This window comes from Ptychodera flava (genome assembly GCF_041260155.1).
Source record: "Ptychodera flava strain L36383 chromosome 23 unlocalized genomic scaffold, AS_Pfla_20210202 Scaffold_23__1_contigs__length_28996876_pilon, whole genome shotgun sequence".
Lineage (NCBI taxonomy): Eukaryota > Metazoa > Hemichordata > Enteropneusta > Ptychoderidae > Ptychodera > Ptychodera flava.
This window is the reverse complement of record NW_027248277.1, coordinates 19,608,413-19,622,227: the sequence shown is the minus strand read 5'-3', so window position 1 is coordinate 19,622,227 and position 13,815 is coordinate 19,608,413. Positions and strand designations below refer to the sequence as shown.

At 36.7% G+C, this 13,815-nt stretch overlaps 1 protein-coding gene and 1 long non-coding RNA gene across 2 annotated transcripts; both read right to left on the bottom strand.

The window, feature by feature from the left end:
* Positions 1–2,539: 2,539 nt before the first annotated feature.
* Positions 2,540–7,288, bottom strand: LOC139123569 (uncharacterized). Its single transcript, XM_070689737.1, has 4 exons — positions 6,971–7,288; positions 5,324–5,455; positions 4,833–4,965; positions 2,540–3,745 (listed from the first exon to the last, which is right to left on the bottom strand). Exons 1-3 carry the CDS (start codon positions 7,283–7,285, stop codon positions 4,924–4,926), a joined length of 489 nt encoding a protein of 162 aa, XP_070545838.1. The 5' UTR covers positions 7,286–7,288; the 3' UTR covers positions 2,540–3,745; positions 4,833–4,923.
* Positions 7,289–12,248: 4,960 nt separating this feature from the next.
* On the bottom strand, positions 12,249–12,695 carry LOC139124064 (uncharacterized). Its single transcript, XR_011549856.1, has 2 exons — positions 12,521–12,695; positions 12,249–12,320 (listed from the first exon to the last, which is right to left on the bottom strand). It is a non-coding gene; the product is annotated as an uncharacterized lncRNA (long non-coding RNA).
* Positions 12,696–13,815: the final 1,120 nt, after the last annotated feature.

Below are 13,815 nucleotides of genomic sequence, written 5' to 3'. Positions count from 1 at the left end.
TGATTGAAAGAAACAAAAGACTGTCAATAATACAGTGTTAATGCCACTGATTTTGATCTGTATTCAATTCCTATTGGTCCAGCTTGAATAAATAGGTGCTCCCAAACAGAAAGGACCCTAGCATAGTTATTTATCTCACTTGCAAGGGCATGGTTAAACCTTCTGTAGTTACCAGTGTGCCTGCTAAGCCAATTAGACGCGTCATGAGGCAGAGCAAATCCGCCTGACGCACTGAAATTACAAGTAATCTGACGCGTCACTGACGCAGCTGTAAAAAGCCTGCCAATGACTAGAAATGCTCAGCAGATTCATAATTTTCACAGATAACATGTTTCCTTTGGTGAAAAAATATCTGAATATGTCATTTCTATAAGTCTCTGCAGTGATACTACGTGCGGATTGTACACTTGTCTTGCCTATCGCTCGATGGGGAAGGAGGCAGCCATTGTTGTTTTCACTGTCCTCTCACTGACTCACATCGAGAAAGACTCACTACCATAGAGGGCGCTACACTTACAACTGCTGACTTTTATTTATTTTATAACCATTTTCATGCATGCGGTGACGCACACCAAGTCAAGTTTTCTTCAGTTTGACTCAAAAAAATTTTCTTTGCCTCCCCTTAGAGGGCACACTGGTAGTTACCCTTATTATAATTTGAATATGAACATGCCAAGAAACATTGCCATAAATTCACTATGGCTGCTTTTTGCCACCTGTATCCAATCTCCCAACAATCTGCAATCACAATACTTCATGAGTCAGTTAAAAAGAATTCCAGAGAGATTTAATGTAGATATAGCACGCAAAGACACAAATAGCACCTTTTTCAGAACCGAAAAACTCTTCTACCAGCAAAAGCACTTCATTTTGACCAAATATCAAAATAATTGCTGAAGAAAAATAAATGCTAAAATTTCACCACAATTTTAAAAATCTGACAGAAATCAACCCTATGGCCAAGATTATTGAGTTTCAAGGCAATCCAACTTGACCTTTGAGAGAAAATGATTTTTTGACCAAAAATTGGAAAAATTTTAACAAATCTGACAGATGCTAACCCTAGGATTATACATACCAAATTTCAAAGCAATGGGGCAAGCGATTTGACAGAAGATTTCTTTTACCAAAAATAGGAAAAATTACCCCAAATTTCAAATATGAAAATTTCACCAAAATGTTAACAAATCTGAAAGAAGCCTACCCTGGGATCATGCATACCGAGTTTCAAGGCAATAGGATGAGTGCTTTCAGAGAAGATATTTATACCAAAATTAGGCAAATGCCCAAAAAAACACAACTATCAAAATTTCACAATTTGATCAACTCTAAGTAAAGTCACCATAAAGAACCAAATCTGACCTGTGATCACAGACTTTGAGCAATTTGCTGGATTTCCCCCTTTTTTTACCTAATTTGTATATTTTTACACTAACATGTTCATTTGAACGAATTCACATCTCCAACCCTAGCTGCACCTGTACACCAAATAATTTTGATGGTACGTGCTTATTGGTTTTGGGAGTTTTTGATGTGGAAAGACATATATCCACATACCTGGTATACTAGTTAACATACATACATACACACAATATATATATTTGTCATACATCTACCATCGAGAACAATAGGATTTTGCATGCGCTAAAAAAGCCGTACGGAACGCCCGTTCCGTAACAGGTACGGTTTCCAGGCACCCCATCCCCTGTGGCCATGTCTGCACGTTCACTGGTGGACAGTTTCAAGAGACCCATTGGACAAGTGCCAGAACAAGTCTAGCGAGCACTCTGTATGTATGTGTATAGTGTACACACACCAGAAGTTGCAGAAGCACGTCCGAGATAGCGTTCCACACTAGTGCGATAAAATCGAAGAAAAATTGTCGATACTGCACGAAAACGGTCACTACTCTAACAATTTGATGCCTCTGTCGGAATGTAAGATGTACAATAATAAGGTTATTATCAAGAAAATACCGCAAAGGATGCACTCGGACATTGGCGCCACATATTGCCCTCCGCTTCGCGTCAGGCGATACATTGCACCAATGTCCTCGTGCATCCTTTGCGGTATTTTTGTAATAACCTCATAATATATATATATATATATATATATTATATATATATATATATATAATATATATAATATATATATATATATATATATATAAAGTCACATAGTTTATTACCCGGTATACCATTTAAGAGACATGCATGCATACATACATACACACACACACACACACTATATATATATATATATATATATATATATATATATATATATATATATATATATATATATATATATATATATATATATATATATATGCGCACACACAACCAGTAAACATTATGATAAAGGAAGATAAAGAAAGCCATATATATATATATATATATATATATATATATATATATATATATATATGCACACACCTGGTTAACATTATGATAAAGGAAAATAAGAAAGCCATAACATAATATTTGGCAGTTACGGTGAAATAGTCACAACAAACAAGAAGTCAAATTCATACCTGCCCCAGGTAGAGTGTTAGATCGTGGTGATTCGGTTATACGGGTTGTGAAGGTTTCATGACTTCCATTGATTTCAGTGTGACTTTGGAAACTATCCTTCAAGTTTCTGGTTTCACCAGTTACCTTTGGATTGTTTAACATCTTGCTGATCTGTTTTGACAAATCATCGACAGAAGGTTCATAAAGAAAGTACTCTGCTCTTTCACCAAAGTACTTCTTAAGAAACTCTGCCATGGCAGTTCTCCTTGGAATCAACACAGGAAGTCCAGCAGCTATGGCCCACAATGCCTCCATTCTAAACGGCTCATCAGGTGGTATTACAAGGACATTGCTTTGTTTAAGGTCCCTGTAAATTTCATCTTGAGAGCCGTATGGAGGATAAGTGTTTGGTTCTATACATGTACAGTTTAAATTGTCACGAAGAAAGGTTTTGGTGTCATTGCGATCAGTTGCTGATGACGTACGAACAAACCACTTTGGAATCTTTGCATGCATACATTGAAACCACTTTGCTACCTGACCCACTGCAGCCGCAAGAGTTTTGAATCTTGTGGAGTGAACCTTCTTGTCTGTTATCACTGTTAGTATTTGTTTGAGGTCACTTGTTTTGGACATTTGATCTACATTTAGATCAAAGAAGGCCTTCTCTGGTCTTGGAAGATAGATTTTATGCTTTATTTGAATATTGGTCAATTGGTAAAGTTTTTGGTATTCTTCAAAGACTGTTGGTGCAACAGAGAAAACTGCAGCTGTTGCTTCTGCAAATTTCAAATTTTTGTCTTCTACATCAACTGATGGAGTTGCATGATTTATCAACACAATATCTGCATCTTTGAAACAGCGTTTTCTCAAGGCAGATGCAAAGATGAATGACGTTGATGAATTTATATGTTCGACAATATAGTCAACATCCTGAAGCTTTGTGAGAGTTGAGAAGTAAATATCTGGTGATAGAAGCCATTTGAAAGACGGTTCATCATTTTCGCATGCATCTATGATGTCATCACTCAAGCACGGCAGTATCAGTTCAACTCCACAGTCAGCAGCATCTTTCTTTTCTTCTTCAGTTGCCTTCAAAACAACACAGCAGATCTTCTTTTGTCTGTTTTGTGCTGCAAGGCTTGCAAGTTGACAGTTGATAGCTGACACTGTGTCTCCAACACGGGACCATCTTTCAGCCAGGAATATGGAAGTCATTTTGCTGCATGTATCTATGTAAAAAGAATTATAGGATTAGTCAGTGATGACCATAATTTTGCTAGCACAATTTGTTTTCTCTAAAGGAGTCAATTTCATACACACATTATCAGTGTGAATATTAAGTGATCTAGTGTGACAAGAAGTGTGCAGGTTTTCTGTAATACAACACTGCCAACAACATATAATTGTAAAGAACTCAGTACAATGTTTCGAGATCTGACTGCTTTCTTTTCTGAATAACTTTGGATTATTGGATAGTTGATATTATTTTGATGCCAAAATTTATATCAATTGTATAAGGCCATTCTTAACCCTTTCTCTCCTCTTCCCTGTACCAAGGTGGAGGGACTGTGCCTGTACATGTGGCAGGTACTGCACAACCAACTTATTGAACACTGCAGGGATATACCATATTCAGGAAGTGAAACATCAGCTAACCTCATTCAATTTGAATTAACAGTAGCATTAACCCGACGTAAAGAAACAGGGTTTGATTCAAATCCAGGGGTAATGGCAAGTCCAAGCGTCATAGTGGCTGATCACGTTAAGCCAGTGACAGATTTAAATGATCACAAAGAAGGGCATCATATGTTATCCAGCATGCTTCTACCGGTACAGCCACTTTGGGATGGCAAGGCATTGTGTTGTCTAAAAGGTTCCATAGAAACACTTGCAGGATCCTATATCAACATGGTGACAGGCACCTACAAGACCCACTTTTGCTCTTCCAAATTTACAAAAAAGTAAAATGACACATTTAAAGTATAACTTACTTTTTATATGCTGTTTGGTGCAATATTTTACATCAAATGATATTTCATTGTGTGATTTGAGCATTTGCTACAATTTGGATGCTTGAGAAAATAAATTGATAAAGGTTATCTATATTTGAAAACTCATAAAGAAGATTAGTCCTGAAGCAACCTTCATTTCAATTTGGTATTTCAAGCTATTTCAGAACTTAAGACAACCCTAACGGCATGCTGTCTTTTGCGCAAGTCCAACGATAATGTTCTGAAATGATAGTTTTTATTAGAAAGTTTGAAAAGTTACTAACATCATATACTATTACATTTTAGGTGAAACTTAACTACGTACTTGTGTTCAACCCATCCTGCTGCCCAACATTCTGATTTCTATGCTGTTGACTAATGCTCTGACTGCTATGCTGTCTTGTTTTCAGACTCTTCTACTGACTGTACCACGGGTTCTCGTTGAAATTCATCCAAATCTATCGAGAAGTAAAATAGCAGATATTAACTCTAGTATATCTTCATTTACGAGGTGCTGTAACCACTGCAGCATTTTGTTAGGTGCGACCCTTCAGCAATTATTTATCACATATTTGATTTTGTGGTTTGATCATTTATATCTCTTTATGGGTGTTAGGACTTTGATGTTTAAGAAAAGAAATTGATTATGGTCACTTAGGCCAATTTCATATTTCAATCTATTTCAAAACTCAAAACAACCATAACTGCATGCTGTGTTTGGCAAGTCCAATGATAATGTTCTAAAATACTTTCTAAGTTTAAAAAGTTTCTAACATCATATAAGTGTTACATTTCAGGTGAAACTCATCTACTTACCTGTGTCAAGGCCATACTGCTGCCCAACACTCTGATTCCCATACTGTTGACTAATGCTCTGACTGTCATGCTGTCTTGTTTCAGACTCTTCCACCAAGTGGACAATGGGTTCCCGTTGAACTTCATCAAAATCTATCGAGAAGTAAGTAACAGATATCTACTCAGGTATATCTTCATTTGTGAGGTGCTGTAAACACAACATTTTCATGCGTGTGACTCTTAAACAACATCTACATCAATTTTATTTCACTTTGTGATTTGATCATTAGTTGCCCTTTATGATTGCTTGGATTGGATATTTTAGAAAAGAAATTGATCTGTCACCATTATTTGAAAATTTGTTCTCAATAAACCTGTATTTTAATTCTCAGCATTTTATTCTCATGATTCAAAACTTAAGACAGCCTAGAAGGCATGCAGTGTTGTGCCCAATTCTAAAATATAGTATGTTTTTTGGGATAGCCCAACCAATATGAAACTGCTTGTAAAAGTTGAAGAAGATTATTAAATGTTGTGTATGATGCCATTTTCGCGGTACGGAAGTGCCACCGATCAGAATTCCTCAGAGAAGCTTCACCTTTTCTAGAAATCACATGTGTTGTAGCTAGATGAGGATTTTAAAAAGAACAGAAAAATGGGTGTTCCCATTGTACTTTTGAGATAATTTACATTCAATCACCCATTACCCCATGAATTTGAACACCATACACGACTTTCAGGGACATTTGACTCTTTCGAGGAAAACAAAACCATGGTGAATAACAATATTATTTCATTTCACTTGTGATTCTATAATATCCTCTACATATAGTATTTCCAGTACAAGCACCAGGGATGAAGTTACTGCTCCAATAACAAAGATGCCATCTTTTACTGTATAAAACTTGTGAAAAAAATGCTGAGTCAGCATCAGTGGTTTTTCAAAGGAAAATGTATGATGATTCTGTCTAAAATCAAGTTTGGTGACATGATATTTATTTTATATTTTTCAATAAAGCATCTTTACACGGATAATTTGTAAAAGTTTCAGGAAATTGACAATATTCCTAGAATGTTTTCTGACATTCCGTAATTCTACATGCAATTTTATGCCACGGCTAATTTTGCATAGGCCCTGGGTAGTTTACTACTTCAAAGTCTTTTCCTAATCCCTTTCATCAAAGTCCTTTCCTGGAAATGGTCTTCACATTTTAGTTTTAAAAACTAATGTCAGCATCAATGTTTACCAGCCACAATTTGCAGAGGTGGTGTTTTTTCATGAGTTTCGAATTATGAAGAATGCCTTATCGAAATCTTGATAATAATCATTGGTACATCCGTAATACTTAGAGGACAGGCATGTTTATATCTAAGTTGTTGATGAGACTCCCTAGATGGGAACTCTAGCAAATGCACCTATACACGGAAATTTTACATCATCATCTGGCATTTTGCCAATGTGCTTTGTGGAGAAGATAGACATGGCCACCCGGTTGGGTAGAAAAAGCAGATTTTATATTATTTTGGTTTAAAACTTCAGCAAATTGCACTTTCTGTGCAAAAAGTAATGATAAACGCTTTTCTGGCATAAATATAAACATACCATATACAGCTAATGGAATTTTGAGTGGACTTTCCCGTTAAGGTAAACTAAATACCGGTATTTACCTGTGTTTCCGCCAGGCGGTTGACTAACAGTCTGGTTTTCCAGCTGTTTTCTTTCAATTCTTCCACCAACCTGACCAAGGGTTCTCGATTAATTTTCCCGAGAAGACCTTTCAGCAGGGTAAGATTTGTGTAACCTATGTGACCAAGCTCCTCAAGTTTGATAAAGAGCTCATTTGTGTCGGCCAATCCTTGGAGAGTTCTAGCCGGAATCTGCTTTCCCTTCACAAGTCCATACAAGGACCTTTGTTCTTCCTCTAATATTTCTTGAGATATATCAAGGAATAAACCTCGAAGTGGATCAACATTCCCAGCCATTTTGATCTGATAAAAATAGACAGAGAAGTAATATGTTACATACTGAACATCTAAAGACTTCTGTCTGTTGTGAAGACACACGGAGTGTGATCCCATCGACTTTTCTGTGCAGAAATAGATATTTGCAGTCATGAGGACCATTCCTTTGGCGGGCAACAAACGTGTGATCTAGCCCTTGTTATCACATGTTTTAATTAAACCAAAGAATGACACAGGTATCTGAGAGGTCATGATGAAATACAGTATCAACATTAAGGACAGCTACAATAGAGACAGGAAAGGCATGTCTGCCTTAGCGTTTCCTTGCTAACTAGTACACAATCTGTAAACATGTTAATAAAGTCTTGCAAAATTGGTGTTGGTTGATGACCACGTTGACCAGCACAGGTGCTGTTCTAACATATGTAGATCTGAGTTCATTTAGCAGACACTTACAATCACAGGATGCAATTATCCATTGTCTAATTTGATACTGGACAGTTTTTCAGCATGCCCAGCTCATCTCAGATCATACCAAGACAAGAAAATACCGACAAGGACAGTGTGCTCACATTTGGTTTGAATTGGTCCATTCAAGAAATATTTAAACCAGAAAAACAAGAATGACAAAAGTAAATAAGGTCTAAAACTTTAGGTACTGGAGGTCAACTTTAGCAACATGCATAGCAGAGGAATGTTTCAACTCAGTCCCTCTTAGTTTGAGCAGGTCTGCCAATATGCAACAGTTCATGAACAATGACAGGAAATGACTCATTGTGTAGGCTGTTTCAGTTACTGCCACCGTTCCCACACAAGGAAGGTACACTGCATACAACTGATGTCATGCCTCATAGAACCTCTCACTCAGATGTGTAGGCTGTTTCAGTTAATACCACCACTCCAACAAATTTGCAGGATTTCCCTTCTTCTAACCTCATTTGCATATATGGTATTTTGACACTGACATGTTCATTTAAACCCCTGGGTCTACCTGTACACCAAATACCAAGATGGTAGTTGCGGCAGTTTGGGAGTTTTTGAGTTGGACGGACATACATCCGCACGTATTAACATACATTCCGGTATATACATACATACCGATACATGCATACAGACACCACCGACTCTGTACCATATAAACTCTTTTTGGTATTTATAGATATACTAAATCTGAGCTAAAATCTCCCTTATTGAGTTTTAAAACTATCTGTTTCAAATCAAGATGTGATAAATCAATCACATTTGTGAAGTTAACGTAGTACACTTTTGTCAACAAACAGCCAGACTGTTTGTACCACCAGAGGCAGTGTTGTAGCCAGGATGTACCCTTGTGACAATGTCCCCTCAATGGAACCTGTTGTCAGGCACACTCATGAGTCAACTGTGTTGGATTAAGTGCCAAACATTGGATACTGATAGTGGCCTTTGTTTTGCATGATTATTTTGAGGCTCATATTTACTTACTTTCTGAGCAGTGATTAAAAGTAATTACAATGCTGCACTTGATATCAAACTTGCTTGTATAGTCTGACTGAGCTCTGATTGGAGGTAGATACAGCATATGACCCAGTCCTGGTAGCTTGAATTTTGTATTTTGAAACTAATTTGTTAAACAAGCGACCTAACGGCCGATATAGCTCCGCTGTGTTATGTAGAGAATAACTATTTTTGACACATGTGTAGATGAAGAATGCAAATTTTTTTTAGCTCATTTCGGGACGGCCTGACAAAAAATAGCAGAAATAGCCGCAAAATACACAATTGCAGATTTCATCATTTTCGGAACATATCACATTAAGATCATCCCTCGGAACATGTCAACCAAAACCATCTGGGGAATAGTCTTTTGAAGATCAAATTTTCTGACCAAAAATAGCAAAAATTGCCCAAAAAAACAAAATTGCAGATTTCATCATAATGTCAAAATATCATATTAAAATAACACCCTGGAACCTGTATACCAAATATCAAAGCTATCAGACATGCTTATTTTGAGAAACAAATTTTTGACCAAAAATGGCAAAAAATTGCTCAAAAAATACAAAAATTGCGGATATCATCATAATTTCAATATATCACATTTTGTTAATCTGTAGGAGCCTGTGTACTAAATTTCACAGCTATCAGGTGAGTAGTTTTGGAGAAAGACATTTTTTGACCAAAAATGGCAAAAATTGCCCAAAAATTATTAATTTAAAGATTTCAACATAATTTCCATTTATCACATTTTGTTCAAAGCTATCAGGTGAGTAGTTTTGGAGAAAGACATTCTCTGACCTAAAATGGCAAAAGTTCAGGGAAGGCACTTATTTTTTTATCCACTTGCCCTTCGGGCAAGTGGGGGTTCAGTTCACTTGCCCGAATTGGAAAACCACTTGCCCAGTATAATTTACGTGTTTGAAAAAAGCTAAAACATTGGTTTTTCATTTCACGCACTTTATTTTGAAAATTATGTTATAATGAGAAAATGTCAGACATTCTCATAGGGTTCTCCTCACACTTCTAAGAGTGCTGGATGGCTCATTTATATTCCATTAATTACTAAAGCCCCATTACCTGTATCTTTTAGCATCCTTTATGTGATTTTACTTCTGAACTAAAACAAGTTTTTTGGAATTTGCTCTTTGAGGGGTTGGAATACAAGTATTGTTAACTGCCCAGTGAGACTGCATGTGCAATTTTGAACAAGAAAAATAATAAATATGTGCCCAAACGTAAAATGGCACCCCATGCAAATATAGCAAAACCAGTGTATACACCGTGCATATATGCATTTGAATATTCACGGAAACAACAGAGTAGTCCAATGTAATGCAAAGTGTTGAATGTTTTCAACTGGGACATGCTTTGTTTTCTTTTAAGTATGGTGGGAAATCAAAATAATGGTTAAAATGTAATTTACCAATTTTTCACTAAAGAATGTTTTGTAAAGCAGTAAAAGACTATATCCTGTAAATGGGTAGAATTTAAAGAAAACCAGAGAAAATAGGAAGCCTTTTTAAGTCAACAAATTTCAATATTTACAGCTAGTGGGGCTTTCATATTCATAGAAAAAATTCTAACAGTTCATATGTTTGTATGTTTACTTTCTTGGGGCTTAATGTACAAATAATAACAGCCATTTCAATTGTACCTTCAAGGTCTTTTAGCTTTTAAAAGTTTTAACTTATCTATACAGAAAGAAAAAATCTGTAGCTATAAAGGAATGTTTTGAAGCTTCTGAAAAATAATGTACTTCTTTGTCATGTTTTTACTGCGCTTATATCATACACCAGCCCTATGAAAGTTTGGATTGCCATTGCACTATACCAGTATCCTATGTTTTTCTAATAACCTAGGTGGTCTTTTAATGCTCATGCGCAGACTAAATAGAATTAAAACCAACAACCTAAGGCGTCGGTGTTTTTCAATGTGTCTTGAAAGCTGAATCTCTCGATGTCAAACTCTCTCCAATTGCTTCTTGACAGTCATTTTAGAATGGGAAAATTCACAAACAGAGAGGTTGGTCGCCACGGACAAGTAACTTTTGGCTTATTGACCTGAAAATTAAGTCAGTGTTTGTTGAAAATTCAAAGACTTGACCCGTTGACACCAAATATTGCTCATGACTTCATTGCATGCGGTCTTGCCACTGACTTTGCCACTCACTGTCCCTCAACAAGTTACTGTGACATTGATGAGTACGTTTTAGTGAAAGTCCAATTCTATGTGGTGATTTTTAACCACTGGACTTTATTTTTACATTATTATAAACGTTCATACAAAGCACAAAAACCGCTGTGTGTTTCTTTTTTTACCATATCGACATATTGTGAGACACCGTAACTTCACAGTCAATGCAATGAACTTTGGTGAACGTACGTTCCACCAGCTTAACAGCCTTTTCATATGCAAAATCAGCGTACGGTAATTTACCGGTACCGGTGTATTGTTTGAACTGGATTTTATTGACAGCGATTATATGATTCTTTTCGTCAACTCTTCATGCAATTTTATGAAAAATCTTATGGAAATGTTCACAATGACATAATATGATTATTTTTTAAGTCCATGTTCCCTCACCAGAAAATCACTCTCGTGAATTCGATTTCTAGGTATTATTTTTGCACTTGTCCCGTCGGGCAAGTGGCATCGGAGGTTCACTTGTCCGAACGCGACTTTCACTTGCCCCGGGCAATCGGACAACCCTTAGTGTCTTTCCCTGAAGTTGCCCCCCCTAAAAAAAAAATTGCAGCATTCATCATAATTTCAATATATTACATTTAGTTCATCGGTAGGAAACTGTATACCAAATTTTAAAACTATCAGAAAAGTAGTTTTGGAGAAAGACATTTTTGACCAAAAATGGCAAAAATTGCCCATAAATACAAAAATAGTGACAATAATCACTGTTCGCTCCCATACAGTTATCAAAACAAACCAACAATTGTATGAAACATGGACATACACATACAGACAGACTGACATTCACAGACTGGCACAGAGTGATGACATTGACCCAAATGTGCCTTGGCCCATGAAGAGTGATAAAGATAGTTAAGTATAGTTAAGTATAGGCCTACAGACACTGAGGGTGAATATGTTACAGCAATTTGATTAGTTTCTTTTCGTTTTCTACTTCTGTGATAATTTTTAAGACAATCAAACTGCAAGGCAGTTTTAATATGTATTGACAAACATGTTATCTTTTACAAGCACACAGCAAACTGTTCATGATTTTTCATTTACAATATTTGACATAGACTGAAATACATAACATGCAACCGATATTTACATTTTGCCCATGCACCAGATACATGGAGAGATTTCAACATACAATCATCAACTCAGAAACCCTACAGGGAAAAGTAAACATTGTTTTATGAGTTTGCTTGGAATACCAGTATCAGTCCAACCAGGGTATAGCAACACCAGCGGGTCTGGAGACTTGGACTTGAATAGGTCATAATCGAGTTTGTTAAATCAACAAGTCACTCTCAGTCTCTGGTTGTACATTGACTCCTTTTATTTCTAAAGCCGACGTTTCGAACCCACACGGGGGTTCTTCTTCAGGGCACTAAACAAATGAAAGAAAACATATTCAAAGCGTAAATACAAAGATAACAAAGCTATTTGTGAAAGCCGTACAGAAGTGGTAAAAATGAATACAGTATAGTGGTTGCTAAATTAATGGATACAATATGCAATATAATAGTTGCAAAAAATAAAGAAGACGAACTGATAAGGCAATACACTATTTACAGTGGTGAAACTTACATTGTAGGAGCGTAGAGCCGGTAGTGTGTGGCTCAAACTCTAGGTGGAACAGAGTGTGAAGGAGAGGGCTCCCTAGTAGCTAATACAATGGTGAAAATGGATATGGAGTTAGGGGTCACCAGTCTTTTTTGTTGATACCATAAGGGTGGAGGGTATTAAGTTTCAGTTCGAGTGATTTTCTTATTTTATCTTGTTTCGAGTAAACTTTGCAAATACCGATGAAAGTGAAATGATTGATGCTGTGATCCGGGCTATTGAAATGTTGGGCGATTAGGGTGGGTTTATTTGAACGTATGCTGTACAGGTGTTCATAGATTCTTTTCCGGAGTTCGCGTTTTGTTTCTCCAACATACAGAAGGTGACATTTGGAGCATTGTATTGTGTAACCGAACAGAAAAGACATGTATGAAACTGATCGTAACAGAACACAGAAAGACAATCAATTACATTGGCCGGACTATAAATAAGATCTATGAAGAAACCAGAGACAAATTAACTACAACTGAATCATGCTATTTGAGAACAAAGATCCGCGAATGGGTTGACAAAATCACTGCGTTCCGTAAGAAACAAAGGAAAGATCGCCATTTCGTCAAAAGAAAATCAACCAGCAACAAAAAGAACACCCAAAAACAAAAAAACAAAGAACATAATGACATCACAGTCACAAATCTCTCGCAAAAAACCCTTACACCACCACAAATTTCAGTCCTATCAAGAGGTCTCTCATTTTGCCCCAAACCACACCACATCAACAAGATGGAACTACAAACCGATATCCAAGATTTCAAACGAAGGTGTCGCCTCCAATTTATGTTCAGAGACACCGAATCAGATGATACTGAGAATTATGACACCAACGTAGGACCGTTCAAAAAGGAAAAGTCTGGATATAACCCACCAAGAAGCAACCAGCCAGCTTTAGAAGCATTTCTAGAAAAAACGAAGATGACATCCTTGACACAAACAATGGAGACGCACATATGACAACATTCCCAAAGACGAGAGAAGCGCCATCACAGAACTACAGAACGACAACGAAATTACCATCAAGCCAGCAGATAAGGGGAGCGGCGTAGTTGTCATGGACACTAACTGGTACATAAACAAATGCGAGGAACAATTGAATGACTCTACATACTACACCCCTCTCAAATATGACCCTACCACTGAATATCTAAAAGAACTAGAGAAACTGGTAAGAAAATGGGAAACTAAAAGTGGATAACACATGAAACTGCCATTCACCTTATTCCCAAAGAACCCACCCCAGGTTACTTCTACGGCCTTCCCAA

Coding starts and splice junctions, on each gene's coding strand:
- LOC139123569 (XM_070689737.1), bottom strand. CDS start 7,285: ATGGCTGGGAATGTTGATCCACTTCGAGGTTTATTCCTTGATATATCT. Junction 5,456..6,970: donor ACCGCCTGGCGGAAACACAG/GTAAATACCGGT, acceptor ACTTCTCGATAG/ATTTTGATGAAGTTCAACGG. Junction 4,966..5,323: donor GCAGTATGGCCTTGACACAG/GTAAGTAGATGA, acceptor ACTTCTCGATAG/ATTTGGATGAATTTCAACGA.